The sequence below is a fragment of the Boleophthalmus pectinirostris genome, unplaced genomic scaffold (genome assembly GCF_026225935.1).
Source record: "Boleophthalmus pectinirostris isolate CB_2022bp ecotype Guang Dong unplaced genomic scaffold, ASM2622593v1 HiC_scaffold_4, whole genome shotgun sequence".
Lineage (NCBI taxonomy): Eukaryota > Metazoa > Chordata > Actinopteri > Gobiiformes > Gobiidae > Boleophthalmus > Boleophthalmus pectinirostris.
Genome location: NW_026571353.1, coordinates 39888490 through 39901505, shown reverse-complemented (window position 1 = coordinate 39901505; position 13016 = coordinate 39888490). Strand labels below are relative to the sequence as shown.

General features: G+C 40.9%; 1 protein-coding gene across 2 annotated transcripts in view; it reads right to left on the bottom strand.

Annotated features, from left to right (window-relative positions):
* Positions 1–13016, bottom strand: part of antxr2a (ANTXR cell adhesion molecule 2a) — a 238778-nt gene that overhangs the window by 214792 nt on the left and 10970 nt on the right. Inside the window, exon 2 of one of the 2 annotated variants that reach the window (XM_055161292.1) lies at positions 5242–5313. In XM_055161292.1, the coding sequence (XP_055017267.1) occupies positions 5242–5313 (72 nt within the window). Of the gene's footprint in view, positions 1–446; positions 452–5241; positions 5314–13016 lie in introns of those variants that run through there. The other variant, XM_055161293.1, reaches the window with a different exon arrangement.

The window sequence follows — 13016 nt, the reverse complement described above, 5'->3', positions numbered from 1 at the left end:
TCTTCTCTGATTGGCCGGTGCGCTGTCTACAACTTCCAGGGTTCTTCCACCCCTGGTTCTTCCAGGGTTTTACACCCCTGCTTCCTAGAGCAGGAGTGTCAAACTCATTTTGTTCCGGGGGTCGTATCCAACCGACTTTGATCCCAAAGTGTCCGGATCAGAAAACTCATGTCATATAAACCCCAAAAATAATAAGTTCAAATATTTGTGCAGAGAAACACAAATCTATTACAGAAATCTTTTTTAATTGATGAACTCTTTCTTATTATAATTTTATAATATTATGAACAACCTGAAACTTTAAGAAAAATACAATTTCAACACAAAGTTTTAACATGAACTTGTCTGTAAACAGGAATAAGTCCATTTTTGTTGTAAAATCCTGCACTCGGCTCCACTTTTCTCATGTTGGACATTTTTCTGATGAGGGTGTCACGGTCAACAGTCAAAACGATCGTCCTTTAAGAGCGTTTGGAAAGAGACAAGTCTTCATTTGTGCTGCTCTGGTGGGAGGGGCCACGTACAGAGACGCTGGAGACGCTGCTGTGATAAACACCACAGAAAATTTACAAGATTTTAATAGAAAATATCATTCAAATATTTTAGTAGAAAATCAGCTGAGGGCCAGATTAAAGGTCTTGGAGGGCCGGATCTGGCCTCCGGGCCGTATGTTTGACACCCCTGGTCTAGTGTTTTCTGATTCCTGACCGAGTCACTGGAGAGAAATAAAATTGAGCAGAGACACTAGGCGACGCCGACCTGGCTAGAGTTAACTATGACATTCATGAGATTAATCGCAATTAAACATTTGAATCGACTGACAGCACTACTTTAAACTCTTTTGTGTTCAGTAGGGACGGACATTCGATGAAATGTTCTTAATCGATCGTCGGAAGAATTAACGATCGATTATCGATTAATCATTAACGTTTTTATATTAAAATGATCATCATTATTATTACTATCTGCACTAATCTGCATAAATAAATTCAACTTTACGACATATAAACATAACGACTCTAGATCCACATCAGCTGTTTGACATTATAATGTGTTTAATTCAGTTTTGTTCAAATCTCACAGAAACAAAACTTAAAACCACATCACTAATTTACATAAACTAAGTGAAGATAAAACTCCAGCTCTTGTGTCGCTGATGTGGTTCAACTTGTGTTGGATTAAAAGACATGACTCAGGTGAATACAGGTCAGTGTGACCAGATTTGTGTTTGTCAAAACCAGGACAGCGTACGGGGGGAGGGGGGCGGGGCCTCGTCATCCACATTGAGCGACTCTCACCTGGAAAAACTTTTTCCCACTGGACACAGAAACATATGTGCTGCTTTATCCACTGTGCACATGGACTCACACTTGTCCCAACGCAACGGAAAGTGTGGAATTTCTTGTCCAAATCCTGGTTAAATCCACATTTGTGCTTCGGTTCGTTACAGACTGACCCACTGTTTGTGTCTCGCTCCTTCTGATGCAGAGACACATGTACACACCTGTTTGGTCACGACACACAACACATACATTCAGTTTGTCGATTAAAATTAACGTAATTGATGAAACTGTTAATGATCAATTATCGATTAATCGACTAATCATGCCCATCCCTAGTGTTCACTGTGCATTGTGTCGCTATTCCACCACGGAGATACACGTAGAACACCCCCCAGCACCGCAAAGTATCAATAGTAACCTCCCTTTTTTGGTTTACGACTCAATGTCCAGCACACGTCCAGTTCCCTACGCCGCCAACTGTAAATGTGAGCCTCATGACGCTCTGCTCTCCATTGTCTCCTCTCCTCCTCCCTCCTCCCTCCTTCCTCCTCCCCTCCTCCTCCCGCTTACAAATGTCCGTTCTCACAGCCCAGAAGACTCTCCTCTCCTCCTCCCACTCCCACCTGCTGCCGCTGCTATCTTCCGCGCGCTGACCGTCCGCTCTGCTGTTCTGGCTCTGGGAGGAGACCGTCTGTGCAGCGCGCGGAGCTGGCAGACACGCTCCGAGCCCCACCAGCGCCGCGCGTGTGTGTGTGTGTGTGTGTGTGTGTGTGTGTGTGTGTGTGTGTGTGTGTGCGTGAGAGAGAAAGAGAGAGCGCGCTTTTTCAGACGCCTCCACTAATGAATTATGTGTTAAAAGGACATTTAGGGGAGTTTGGGACGAGTTTGCACGGAGAGAAATTAGGTGGGAACTCCGAGGAAGAAGCGGCGGCGGCGGCGGCGGCGGCGTTAGCAGACACGATGGCGCCTTGGAGTGGACGGAGCGAGTGTGACTGAAGCAAACGCGAGCTCATGTCACCGTATCGTTTGTTAAAAGGAACTGATGTCGCCCTGTGCACCAACGACGATAAAAATATATCACAACTGAACCTCCTGTGTCCCCAGAGTCTCCACCTGCACACACAGAGACAGAGACACAGAGACACAGAGACACAGAGACAGAGACACAGAGACACAGAGACACAGAGACACACAGAGACACAGACAGAGACACACAGAGACACACAGAGACACACAGAGACACACAGAGACACACACAGAGACACAGAGACACACACAGACACACACAGACACACAGAGACACAGTCACACAGAGACACACACAGAGACACACAGAGACACACACAGAGACACACAGAGACAGAGACACAGAGACACACACAGAGACACACACAGAGACACACAGAGACACACACAGAGACAGAGACACAGAGACACACAGAGACAGAGACACAGAGACACACACAGAGACAGAGACACAGAGACACACAGAGACAGAGACACAGAGACACACACAGAGACAGAGACACAGAGACACACAGAGAGACACAGAGACACAGAGACACACACAGACACACAGAGACACAGAGACACACACAGAGACACAGAGACACACAGAGACACACAGAGACAGAGACACACAGAGACACAGAGACACACAGAGACAGAGACACAGAGACACACACAGAGACACAGAGACACACACAGAGACAGAGACACAGAGTCACACACAGAGACAGAGACACACAGAGACACAGAGACACACACAGAGACAGAGACACAGAGTCACACAGAGACACAGAGACACACAGAGACACACACAGAGACAGAGACACACAGAGACAGAGACACACAGAGACAGAGTCACACAGAGACAGAGACACACAGAGACAGAGACACAGAGACACACAGAGACAGAAACAGAGACACAGACACAGAGACACACAGACAGACACAGAGACACAGAGACATAGACACACAGACACACAGAGACACAGACAGAGACACAGACACAGAGACAGAGATACAGACACAGAAACACAGACACACAGAGACACACAGAAACAGAGACACAGAGACAGACACAGAGACACACAGACAGACACAGAGACACACAGATACACAGACACAAAGACACAGAGACACAGACACACAGAGACAGAGACACAGACACACAGAGACAGAGACACAGACACACAGAGACAGAGACACAGACACACAGACACAAAGACACAGAGACACAGACACACAGACACAGAGACACAGACACACAGAGACAGAAACACAGACACACAGAGACACAGACACAGAGACACAGATACAGAGACACGTCCTGCGTTTGTCTCAGTTCATGTTCATGTGAAGCTCAGAACCTCCAGAATTCCCTCCCTGAGCTGCAGAGGCTGCACCAGCACTGACTCAGGACGAGGCTGGTATCATTACGATACATACCTCGATACACAGGCCACGATACGCATCTCGATACAGTGAGCTTTCAATTCGATACGATATATTTCAAACCAAATGGATACAGTTTGTGATTCTAAAAGTGTTTGATAAACATTATAATCATCAAAAATGTCAAACGTCAAATGTGAAAATGTCAAATGTGTCGCAATAACGAGTTTCCTTCCTCTAAACCAGGAGAGTCAAACTGAAATTCACAGAGGCCAAAATGAAAAACTGGGACTAAGTCGTGAGTCAAACTAAATATTTATTGAATTTCAACAACATCTGCATGTTTTCTCTTCTTTCGAGATCTGTAATGTAAAATCTTTTCTTATTAAAATAAATGTTTAATAATAGTTTTGCTTAAACACTGAATCCAGAACAAGCAGAATATAAAATAATAACAACATTTTAAATAAATAATGTCTCTATAGTCGATCCTGTACACAGCAAAAAGTGAAGTGTTAAAATTGACTCTCACAGAATCAATTTTAACATTTTCTCAGAGTTTATCTGAGTCCAACCTGTTCGAGAGTTAATATGCAAAATGTGAAAACAGGAAAATCACACCATGTAATCCATTTATTACAACAAAGTAACTGTAATCCAATTACCACTCACTGAAACAGTAACTGTAACTGAATACAGTTACTCATTATTTGTACTCTGATTACTTAACTCCAGTACATGTAATCTGTTACTCCCCAACACTGATAATGAGTCATAGAAGTGATTTATTCAACATTCACAGTTCTGATATAATCGTAGAACAGAAAACAATCCCTCTAGAGCACAGGTGTTAAACATACGGCCCAGGGGCCAGATCCGGCCCTCCAAGACCTTTATTCTGGCCCTCGGCTGATTTTCTATTCAAATATTTTAATTATATTTTCTATTAAAATGTTGTTAATTTTCTGTGGTGTTTATCACAGCAGCGTCTCCAGCGTCTCTGTACGTGGCCCCTCCCACCAGAGCAGCACAAATGAAGACTTGTCTCTTTCCAAACGCTCTTAAAGGACGATCGTTTTGACTGTTGACCGTGACACCCTCATCAGAAAAATGTCCAACATGAGAAAAGTGGAGCCGAGTGCAGGATTTTTACAACAAAAACTGACTTATTCCTGTTTACAGACAAGTTCAAGTTAAAACTTTGTGTTGAAATTGTATTTTTCTTAAAGTTTCAGGTTGTTCATAATATTATAATATTTTGTAAAAGAAAGAGTTCATCAATTAAAAAAGATTTCTGTAATAGATTTGTGTTTCTCTGCACAAATATTTGAACTTATTGTTATTTTTGGGGTTTATATGACATGAGTTTTCTGATCCGGACACTTTGGGATCAAAGCCGGTTGGATACGACCCCCGGAACAAAATGAGTCTGACACTCCTGGTCTAGAGCAAAGAAAAAGTGCCCAGGATAAACACTGACCCCCCCAAAAAAACATATAATGAACCATAAGCAGGTATAGGAATTATCGGCGACTCCTGAGGTTACGGACTCTCCTCTCACCTGACAAAACGATCGGTCAGATTCTTCACGAACGAGTAGATCTGCGTCCAGTCTCCGGCCACACTCCCAGACCTGGAACACAACAGAGACAACAACAGAAGTAAGAGCCGGAGCATTCACACGCACAAAACAAACACAAAAATCAATAAGTCACACGCTATAAGGTGCACTTCATGTCCTTAATGTCCCGGTTTTATTTTCAAAGTCTGATCGTAGTGTTGTTGTCTTGATGAGTCGTGCTGATTTAGGCGCTTTTACTTTTCTACTTGGTCACTTTCTACGACAGAATGAATAAAAACAACAGTGAGGCTAGGGCTGGCGATATGGATCAAAAAATATATCTCGATATATTTTGCTATATCTCGATATACGATATATATCTCGATATATGTTCAAGAAAAAATAACCCCCTAAAACTGAAAACAGCTAAAACAAATCTGCCAAATTCCACAAGGTCCTTTTTTTAAACTGAAGTGTAAGAGGTCGACAGTTCATACAGGAACATTTAAGATGACAAAAACCCTAATTACATAAATAATAATTTAACTGTAAAATAAAAGAAATAATACATATTTCCTTCTTTTCATTCATAAATAAACCAACTCAACACAAGCTCATCTTTGCATTAACTCTGTTATCCAAACCAGAACCAGAACCATGAGCTCATTTAGCAGAAGAAACTCAGGATGTTCCTTATTTCAATAGATCCATGTTATTATCCAGCAGTAAGGAGCTCTGAGGTTTAATCCCACAATCCACTGCAGATCAAACCCAACGATTCCAAACACTATTGTACAAGTGACACTGCAGCAGATTATTTATTAAAATCTTCTGCATAAATAAACTTTACAACATATAAACATAACGACTCTAGATCCACATCAGCCTGTTTGAGATAATAATGTGTTTAATGCAGTTTTGCGCACGTGTGTTTACATTTTACAGAAACGAAACTTAAGCGCATGGCTCATTTGCATAAACAGCACTTCTCCTGCAGCTCAACTCGTTTAGCTTCTTTCAGACTAAAGGACTCGACTCGGTGGAACATGAGGATGTGCTGCTGCTGGTGGTTTTGTCTGTAAATGGTGGAAAAGGTTCATGGAGCTTGAAGCTTTTCACTGGCACCAACTTTCGGCGTTCACGGTGACAGTGACGAGTGAAGGAGACACGAGCAACAAAATCAGGGAGGAGGCGACGAGAGAGAAGATAAACAAGTGAAGCGGCGAAATCAAAATTGAATATAAACATTATATCGATATATACGATATGTCAGAATTCATATCGAGTTTAAAAACTATCTCGATATATTTAAAATATCGATATATCCCCCACCCCTAAGTGAGGCCTCAAAGTAAAATCCCGTTTGTTAATGGAGAGGAGCAGAAGACAAACAGACTGAGCTGCACTTTCTTGTTCTTGAGGTTTTACAGAAACATCACGTCTTGGTCTCTTTGCAGTGGAAGGTGCGTCTTGGTGAACAGTTGGCAGTGTTGGGAAGTTTACTTTTAAAATGTAATCCCCTACAGATTACAGATTACACACCCCAAAATGTAGTTTGTAACAGAATCCATTAAATTACTTAAAGTGAGTAATGTAATCTGAATACTGTGGATTACTTGATTTGCCGTATTAAAAATATTATTGATAGAAGATGAGGAGACACGTCCACGCAGCGTGGTTTAGTCCTGTTACATCCTGGTTTAGTCCTGTTTTCCTGGTTTAGTCCTGGTTTAGACCTGGTTTAGATCTAGTTTAGATCTAGTTTAGACCTGATTTTAGTCCTGGTTTAGTCCTGGTTTAGATCTGGTTTTAGTCCTGTTTTAGACCTGGTTTTAGTCCTGGTTTAGACCTGGTTTTATACTTGGTTTAGTGGTTTAGTCCTGGTTTAGATCTGGTTTTAGTCCTGTTTTAGAACTGGTCTAGCTCTAGTTTAGACCTGGTTCGGTAATGAGTGAAATTACAGAAAAAAACAAAAAAAATCCAAAACAAAACAAAAAAAAAACAAATGAGGATACAGCCCAAAATGTGAAAACAGGAAAAATCCTCTCCAACAAAAGTAACTGTAATCCAATTACCACTCACTGAAACAGTAACTGTAACTGAATACAGTTACTCATCATTTGTACTCTGATTACTTAACTCTGATACATGTAATCTGTTACTCCCCGACACTGACAGTTGGAGCCTTTCGCTTTGGCATTGATTTTTAAATTCGTAACTGAGGTTGAGTGAAGGATCAGGATTTTGTTTCGTTGTCGCTCCACATACAAAATGTTCTCTGTAAACTCGGGATGATTTCTTAGTCAGACAAATGTTTCCTTTTTGGTTCTTCCTGTGGATCAATCCTGCCCATCACCTTCACCTTTCACTATTTTTCAATTCCGTTGGGAAGAGAAACAGTTTGAACGGAGGTTTGAGTCACACACATCTGATTCACTTTTGCATTTATGGAGTTCACAAACACATTTGTCGAGTCGTTTTCCGCTGTTAGGATCCAACAACCACACAATTACGACGTCCGAATCCCAAAACTAAAATATGACAATATCAGAAGTAGGGATGGGCATGATTAGTCGATTAGTCCGTACTGTCCCTGAACACACCACAGAGTCACGTGTGTTTGTTTACACTCGCAGCCGTGCGCAACATTGAGATTATTTTCTTTTTACGGACAGTCGGTTTGAGTCTGGATTAAAAGGACATTTATTAGTTCAGACTTGTGATGTGGGAGGAGCCTGTGTGAGTCTAAGTGTTGAAATATGTCGACTTTGAAGCTGGTTTTGGTTCTTTGTTAGTGATTATCTGCTGTAGCTCCAGCACATAAACAGTCTGTTTTCTATTGGTCTATTGTAAAGTGACTTTATTGTCTGTATATTTGTTACTGAACCTGCATTGATGTAAATGAGCTGTGAACAGACGTGTGAATTATGACATTTGCGCATATAATTAATTACTGCGGCATTTACGGCTAAAGGCTAACAGCGATTGTTTATTTACTCGCTAGTAGTGACGGGTCGGTCGTGAACGAAGCGGCTCTTAGATCCGGTTCTTTGAATTGAACGACAGGAGCCTGATCCATATTGGAAGTCGTGTTTTCTCTTTCTCTCACTTTTTTCTCTTCACGTTGCGTGCAGACTCGTGGGAGTTTGACGGCGGCTCAAAACGAAACTTTCAAAAATATGCGTGTGCATAGGCAAAAAACAAAACAAAAACGTATGCATATATATATATATATATATATATATATATATATATATATTCAGCATAAAATAAATAAACCAGGACTAATCTTGGGTCTTGGGGTCGAGAGAGGGAGAGAGATAGAGACCGAGTCCAGATACTCAGTCCTGGTTTCGTCCTGTTTTACACATGGTTTAGATCTGTTTTAGTCCTGGTTTAGTCCTTTTTCAGTCCTGTTTCAGTTCTGGTTTAGTCCTGCCTTAGACCTGCTTTAGTCCTATGACATTTCATGTAAAGAGGCAGAAGAACAATAAATGTTGCCTAAATAAACTCAATTTAAAATCCACCAGAGCCAAACCTGAGTTTTTTAAACAATTCAAGATTTACAGTGAATTTTTACATCACTAAATATATCGGCGATTATATCGGCTATCGGCAGCTCCAAACCCCATTATATCGGTATCATATCGGCCACAACAAAATCCATATCGGTCGGGCTCTAATGTGCAGTAAAGTAATGGAGCGTGTACTTTTCCGGTGGAGGGAGAGACACGAAATACAAGAGTAAAAACCACAACACTTAACTCTTCAAGGGCAATTTTAGTTAATTTGTCCTCGCCTACTTCCCCTTTTACCCCCTAATGAAGTGTTTTACATCCTTTTTTCACTACAAACAGTTATTTCTCAATCTGCTGCTGTAGTTGTGTCATATTTCTGTAATAAAAGCTGCACGACCAGAAATACACATGAAAAAAATAAAAACAAACAAAACAAAACAAAAAAAACAGAAAATGAAACTGACACTCTTTCAAACAAACATGTATAACATATTTTCTGGAGTATAAGTCACACCAGCCAAAAAAAAAAAAAGCATAATGAAGAAGAAATAGCAAATATAAGCTGCACTTTTTGGGGGAAATGTACCTGGGTCCAGTCAAGCAGAAGTAAACAACAAGGCCAAAAATTCAAGTTAATGCATCTGATATAAAAATGTATTGAACAGATACATATGTACTCTAGTTTATCAAACTGTTTACCTTTTTTCTGGACCATTTTTGGTTCTAAAGTTCCATATGTTTTAAACAGACCATGTATGAAACATGGAACAAAAATTATTTCCCAAATTTCAAAGACCCAAAAATCATGTCAATAAATGGATGTATTTCATCATATCTTGTGTTATTCCATCTTTGAACTGTTGATGAAGGTACATGATTTTTTTTTTAAAAGTATTTAAAATGATAAAAATGTTCTTGGAAGGACTGACATATAGAAATAGTTTCCTTTCATTTTGAAGTAATATTAAAGTTTTCAGAATGAAAAAAGCGACAAATGATGTAAAATCCTGCACCTTCTACTTGTTTTGTACAATTTTCCCTCCGTTACTTTTCCCTCCGTTACCATGAACTTTCTTAATAAAAAATCTCATGAGTCAAAAAGTCAGAGGTTTTTCAACCTAATCTTGTACCATATGGTAGAAAACTATATGAAGCAAATATTCAAACCAGTTTGTTAAGGATATGGAAGTGAGAACCAAGAGTTATCACTGTTTGGATTTATTGACCAAAAAGTGCTGCATATTTCATTCCCTCCGTTACTCGCCCGTTTATCACGGGCGGTAAAGGGTGGAATGTTTGAATTTGTTGGAACAAATTCAAATGCTGCAAGGTCAGACAGTTTCTACGAAGTGAAATCGTCTGATGAATCCAGCTGCCTGTCGTCCTCCCTGATACTGAAATACTTCCAGACTGCTGACGACGACATGACTGAACGTTATTTACACTTAAGACGAGTCATGTTTTCTGACTCTTTGTCTCCCCCTAGATATTGAAGTCGGCAGAACAATAAATGGCCTCCTGAACGTGACCGCTGATGTCATGTAGTGTCATGTTTGTATCGGTGTCGGTGTGTGGCATCAACAGATGTTTAATGAGTACAAGTAGGAGTACACGTACGAGTATATTATAGTATATCCCTAGTATTATGGGCCCTTTTTGGGGTAAATTCCTGCTGAGGCCGACCAGCAGGAGACGTGGGGCAAGTGTCTGAGTCTGAGCCAAAACCTCAAGTGTTCAACAGAAAATCCCTGAACAGGAACATCATCACACTAATATTTGTGAGCAGTTCACAAACTCAGGAGGATCCAGCTGGAACATCTCTCACTGCTGTGACTGGGCCCGGGCCACCTGTGGTTTGGACCGAGGTGAAGCTCCCAGAGGAACCAAAACAAACAGGACAGCGACACGGAAAAACATGCAGAGGAAAGAGCTTTGTGCATTTGTGGACGGGAAAGAGCTTTTTTTATTTTTTACCATAACCTTAAAGGGGCCAAATTATATTTTTCTGACTATAAGGCACAGTATCAATAATGTTGAATTCTCTCGTCTGTTTTCATACATAAGACGCCGGATTATAAGGAGCATTAAGTGAAACAAACGGACGACACTTGATACTGATCCTTTAGTCCAGGCATCGGCAGATCGTGGTGTAATTCGCCCGGTGTCGTCTCGGTCTTGTGGATTATGAATGTGAATGCGAGTGGATCATTTAAGTTTTTTTTTTTTTTTTTTCCTACGAGGACGACTCAAAAATACACTGCGTAATAATGTGTAGAGCTGTCAAGCGATTAAAAAAATTGAGAGATGAATTAATTTTGATCTGTAATTAATTAATCTAATTAATCTCTTTTTAATCTCACCTAAAAATGGCTGAGAAAAGCTTCAACTTGAGGTATTTTCATTTGAATTCATTATTACATTATTTTCATACTGTCATTAATGTTTTTATATAAGTATCATCATTATTACTGTTACTAATCTGCATAAATAAACTCAACTTTACAACATATAAACATAAACACTCTAGACCAGAGGTTCTCACACTTTTTCATCATGTGAGCTACTTACAAAATGACCAAGTCATAAAGATCGACCTAATACAAAGCCAAACAAACTGCACTGAAACACTCTGTGCCCCTTTTTTGGAGCCTCCCCCACAGTTTGAGAACCTCTTCTTTAAGAGAACTTCCTCTGGCACTTTACACAAAACTGTGAAAAAAGTGAAGGAAGATTTTTAAACCTGTTTTTTAAAGTTCCAAACTGGAGTTTCATTCTTTTGTGGTTTTGCAGTGATATTTACCAGCCTCTGCACGTTTACCAAACCAAACGCACATCGTGACAAACACAGATGCATTTGTCACTTTTGTTAGACAAACTTCAGCCAAATGTGGCAGTAGGTCTGTTCTGTAGATCCGCTCTATGCTGTAGACCTGCTTTGTGCCAACACTGGAACACAAATTTAGACTGGTTTTTGCTTCACGTTTGGTCTTGCTCTTCTAATCAGCCGCACTGTGGGAGGGGCTTGTGTTCGCTGTACGCAGGAAGGAGCGAGAGCGTGAAAAGGCGAGGGGCGGCGTGCTGACGTGAGGCAGATGACAGGTAGGATGTTTAGGAAGTTGAACCTGCCCTGTGATGCACGCTGGTACACGAGGGCACACGCTGTCGCAGACGAGCCGTGCATAGGGAGCGTGTGTGTTTGTGATGCGCCGTAGAGTCTCCGCGGGTTTCAAATGAGCGCACAGGCTGCACTGAGACGCCCCACACGCTCCTGCACCCGCTACAAGTTTATTACCAACAGCAGCGGCCGTAATGAAATATGATCACACTTGTTGAGTGTCAGACCTCGAGTGAGAGACAAGACCGAGTCCAAACGCGAGTCCGAGACGAGACACGGAGATCTACCCACACGACCTTGGCGATCGACTGGTAGATCGCGATCGACGTATTGAGCACCACTGATCTAGAGCCACATCAGCTGTTTGACATTATAATGTGTTTAATGCAAATTTCTGCAAGTCTCACAGAAACAAAACTTAAAACCACATGGATAATTTGCATAAACTAAGAGGAGAAAAGAAAAACATTCTTGTGTCGCTGATGTGGTTCAACTTCTGTCGGACTAAAGGACATAGATGTTCTTTCTGTGACAGAGGGATGTTCTGCTGATGGTGAGTCTGTTCTCTGTTTGTGTCGTGATGTTTTCAGAGATCAGACATGTGCAGGTTTATCGCAGACGCGGCGAGAACGGGAATGAAAATTACAATTCTTTGAGCGATGTGTTACTGTCCCAACAACACATAAAAACAGATTTTATAATAAGACAACTCGCTCACAGAAACAGTAAAGTTAGAGATTAAAAATAAGATTAACACGATTAAAAAACATAACGAGCTAAATATGACTGTAATTAATTAATCGCAATTAACGCGATAATTTGACACCCCTAATAATGTGTTTAATGCAGCTTTGAGCACATTTGTTTATGTTTTACAGAAACAAAACTTAAAACCACATGACTCATTTGCATAAACTATAAGCACTGAAAAAAACAGCTCGATCCTTGTGCTGATGCGGTTCAGCTTCTGTCGGACTAAAGGACACGACTCCGCGAGACTCCTGACTCCTGTAGCCGTAACGCTTCGACAGTCTAACCAGCTGTGCGTCTTCATAGTTTACCAAAGTCGTACTAAAACGTTTGGACAGATTTTTGAGTGCCGTGTACCACATAAAATCGGTTTGACGTCAGTAATCACGACC